The sequence below is a fragment of the Durio zibethinus genome, chromosome 4 (assembly GCF_047325235.1).
Source record: "Durio zibethinus cultivar Kanyao isolate XHJ-2024 chromosome 4, ASM4732523v1, whole genome shotgun sequence".
Lineage (NCBI taxonomy): Eukaryota > Viridiplantae > Streptophyta > Magnoliopsida > Malvales > Malvaceae > Durio > Durio zibethinus.
This window is the reverse complement of record NC_143165.1, coordinates 4239095-4243175: the sequence shown is the minus strand read 5'-3', so window position 1 is coordinate 4243175 and position 4081 is coordinate 4239095. Positions and strand designations below refer to the sequence as shown.

The window sequence follows — 4081 nt, the reverse complement described above, 5'->3', positions numbered from 1 at the left end:
AATTTGGAGTGCCACGTGTACTTTTTTAAAAGTTCTTTTATAGTTTTTTGTTATTTCACTGGGAGGGGTTTTATCGGTTAAAAGTTCTTTTAGAGGATACAAGTGTCTTCTTTTATTGTTTTGTCCTTGACATCCATATTTTAATTGTACTATTGAGGGTTTTTTTTTTGAGTTTTTATTGCTGCTTGCTTTTGGCATAAACAAGAGGCTTCTCAAGTTCTTTCTTTTTTTTTTTTAAAGTTATTTTTTGGGTAAATTTGTGACTATTTTTTATTATTTAATTGAATATGAGTTTTGTTTTGTTTTGTTTTTTGTTTCTTTTGGATGATTTTGCTATTACACCTTTTTAATTTGTTTAATGGAGTTGAATTGTTAAATGGGATTTGGTTTTGTGATTTTAAAATTTACATGTTGAGAATGTGTTTTTTCTTTTTTTTAAAAAAAAAATTTCTCTTTGCATGTTGTGGTGTTGGATGAAAATAAAATTGTTGTTTATAGAAATATAGTTTTGCAGTACATAATTTGCGTCTTCTTTTGTTGTTTTGTTTTGACACCTATATTTTAATTACAATTTTGAAGATTTTTTTTTTTGAATTTTTATTACTGCGTTAGAGAGTGGAGCTTTTGGCGTGAAAAAGAGGCTTGTATAAACAAAATAAAGCAGGGCAGGGCAGAGCAGGCTGGGGATTGTCAAAGATCAGTTGTCTTACTCACTTACTTGATGATAAGGATTTCTCCGTTTTGTGTTCTGTAAATGTATGTGACCCACACCTCACCAGCCACCATACCCCACATGTAACGGAAACCTGTAAGGAAAGTGAATCAAGCACAATTATTAAATGGCATTATCACTTGATGCTTTATTCATCATCTTTCCAATGTAAGGCAGTTATCTTATAAAAATAAAACACTAGATGAGATAATAATATTTTTCTCTTTCATTTTATATGTTTATCAATCCTCCTTTTGTTGTTGCTGCTGCATTATTGGCTGTTGCACAAGTAGTATTGGAGGAAAAGGAAACTGTTGCCTTAGAAGTAAATCCGAAACAAGGGAAATGGATAGCAAATGGATTGTCTCTTTGAAGGAGCTGAAGAAAGTCTGCTGCATAGCAGCTCCTATGGTTGCAGTCATGGTGTTGCTGCAGCTTTTGCATGTTGTCTCAGTTATGATGGTTGGACATCTCGATGAACTTTCACTTTCCGGAGTATCCATAGCCACTTCTTTCGCAATTGTTACAGGCTTTTGTTTCCTGGTAAAATCCTAAAAACTCTAACGAAATTCAACGTTTAGCAGAGTAAAATGCATAAAACTTGAGCAAATTCCAGCTTTCAACTTCCAAAGCAAATTCTTTTAGTTTCAGATAAGATTGTTAAGACTTGTTGACTGGCTTTAATTTGTTGTTTTCGAGCAGTTTGGAATGTCTGGTGCATTGGAAACTCTATGTGGACAAGCCTATGGAGCAGGGCAATATCAGAAGATTGGAACATATACTTACTGCGCCATCATCAATCTCATAATTGTTTGTTTTCCCATAGCGATCCTTTGGGCTTTCACGGAGAAGATACTGACCCTTATCGGCCAAGACCCTGCAATCTCACATGTAGCCTATAAATACGCACTTTCACTCATCCCTGCCCTATTTGCATATGCTATACTTCAAGCCTTGGTTCGATATTTTCAGACCCAAAGTTTGATTCTTCCAATGTTGTTTAGTTCACTTGCAGCTTTGTTTTTTCACATACCCTTCTGTTGGACACTGATATTTAAATCGGGGTTGGGGACAATTGGAGCAGCTTTATCGATCGGTTTATCATATTGGTTGAATGTGATATTGCTTGGATTTTATATAAAATATTCCTCAAAATGTGATAAATCTCGTGCCACATTGTCCACAGAAGTTTTACAGAGCACCAGGGAGTTTTTCCGCTTTGCTGTTCCTTCAGCTGCAATGGTTTGGTACTCTTTTTCATGCATTTCTTTTCCCCTATCAGTTTTTTCTTGCATATAATTTGGTCCCTACTTACCAAACCTTCCTTTTGTCAATCATTGCAGTCTTGAATGGTGGGCATCTGAGGTTCTAATTTTTCTGTCTGGACTACTACCAAACCCAAAAATGGAGGCTTCAGTGCTTTCCATATGGTATTCTTCTTTCAAGTACTTGTTTCCTAGTATTAGAATTATGGATTTTTCTATCATATGGGAATTGATTTCATAGATTTCTTCTGATTTCTGGCCGTCAATTTGACTTTTGAGCAGCTTTTCAATTATTAATTTGCACTTTTTCATACCATGCGGTATTGGAGCAACTGCAAGGTTTGTTTTCATTAATTTGAACCTGTTTTTTCAATATATAGATCCTTGGCAGTGAAATAGTCATTCCCCTTCGTTTTGTAGCACTCGAGTTGCAAATGAATTAGGCGCTGGTAATCCAGAAGCAGCCAAATTGGCTGTTTGGATAACAATAGTTATTTCAACGGTGGAAGGAGTTTTTGTAAGCACGATTCTCTTCTTTTGCCGATACATATTGGGATATGCATTCAGCAGCGAGAAAGAAGTTGTAAATAATGTGGCAGATATGGTTCCTATCATGTGTCTTCAAATCCTCGTGGACTGCTTACAAGCAGTGCTTTCAGGTTTGTCTCGTTTACTTTTGTCGTTAGGGTGAAAGCCGATCCGTTCGGTTTTGGTTCATTTATTTGATTAATGCATAGTATTATAAATTTTTAAAATCCAATCTCAATCTGAATCGAATTTCCTGTTAAACCGACCCGATTCTTGTAAAAATATTCCAGCTCCTGTTTTCCCTTTCTTTACTTTTTTTAATATACTTGATATCATTAGAGATTGAGTTCTGAGTACTTTAAAACTAAAAGTGACACTCTATCAATATATCACATGATTTTATTTTCCCTTTCTCCTATGCGTAACTGGCAAAAGAACTTGGCAATTAGCTACCATGGAAGAACTTGAACATTTAGAGAGAGTTTTGTTTGCCTGCTTTTGGTTCAGGAGTTGCCAGAGGATGTGGGCGGCAGAACACAGCAGCATTTGCGAATCTTGGGGCATATTATCTAGTTGGAATCCCTGTGGCTGCGGTGCTGGCTTTTGTTCTTCATTTCAAAGTAAAAGGCCTTTTTATTGGACAGACAACTGGGTCTTCTTCACAAGTAGTTATACTAGGCCTCGTAACAGTTTTCACAAATTGGCAGAAACAGGTTTCCAGTCCACACCTTTTTCCTCTCTCTAATTGCTTGCAATTGTTATTTTGTTGGATTTGATGGTGAGTTGAGTTTTGAGTCTGATCTGTGGATTTTGCAGGCATCAAGAGCTAGGAAAAGAATGCTCGAGGAAGATGCAAATAACGAGACTGAATTGACTGGCGGAAACACATTGGCTTGAGTGAGAGCTATTGCTGCAGCTAATCATATATTGGCTCCAACTCTCTTGTTCCACAATTGTGTATTAAATTTCTACAGGTCAATAGGAAACACTACAATCTTAGTTTTCTTATTTGAATTCCTACCAAATGTTATTTAAATGTAATTCAGAATCATTTGTATAAAGATCCATTTGGATTGCCGATAATATTGAAAATAATAACAAAAATTACTATAATTGTAATTAAAAAAAGTTTATACTAAATAGATCTTATTAAAGTTGATATTTGAATTCAACTATATTACAACACTGAAGGTGAGATAAAATCCAAACCCCCACTAAAATTTTAACAAATGGTATCTTGGTACATCCAACCACAATTTGCTAAACTTTGTTCATGGATTGGATAAAATCCAACTTGATCAATCTTTTGAAGGCTCTATCCAAGATACCACCCGATCCATTAAGCCCAAAAGACTCGAAATTTTATAAAAATTACATCCTTAATTACAAATCCTTTCTGCATCGACCATCTTTGCTCCATGAATCATGTAATGTGGTCTACAAAGTGCATATCCTTAAAATTGCATGCTCTTTCCCTAACTTATGTAGGATGTATTATGTCCATTCAAAATACATATCCTTTAGGTGTTAAGGTAATCAAGAATACATGTGTTCGAACTAACATTATGAAAAAAAT

The 4081-nt window shown here is 35.1% G+C and overlaps 1 protein-coding gene across 1 annotated transcript; it reads left to right on the top strand.

Annotated features, from left to right (window-relative positions):
* Positions 1-873: 873 nt before the first annotated feature.
* Positions 874-3587, top strand: LOC111287899 (protein DETOXIFICATION 14-like). The gene is made up of 7 exons (XM_022878584.2): positions 874-1255; positions 1415-1959; positions 2056-2142; positions 2260-2316; positions 2398-2636; positions 3013-3218; positions 3322-3587. Exons 1-7 carry the CDS (start codon positions 1058-1060, stop codon positions 3400-3402), a joined length of 1413 nt encoding a protein of 470 aa, XP_022734319.2. The 5' UTR covers positions 874-1057; the 3' UTR covers positions 3403-3587.
* Positions 3588-4081: the final 494 nt, after the last annotated feature.

Coding starts and splice junctions, on each gene's coding strand:
- LOC111287899 (XM_022878584.2), top strand. CDS start 1,058: ATGGATAGCAAATGGATTGTCTCTTTGAAGGAGCTGAAGAAAGTCTGC. Junction 1,960..2,055: donor CCTTCAGCTGCAATGGTTTG/GTACTCTTTTTC, acceptor CAATCATTGCAG/TCTTGAATGGTGGGCATCTG. Junction 2,143..2,259: donor GCTTCAGTGCTTTCCATATG/GTATTCTTCTTT, acceptor ACTTTTGAGCAG/CTTTTCAATTATTAATTTGC.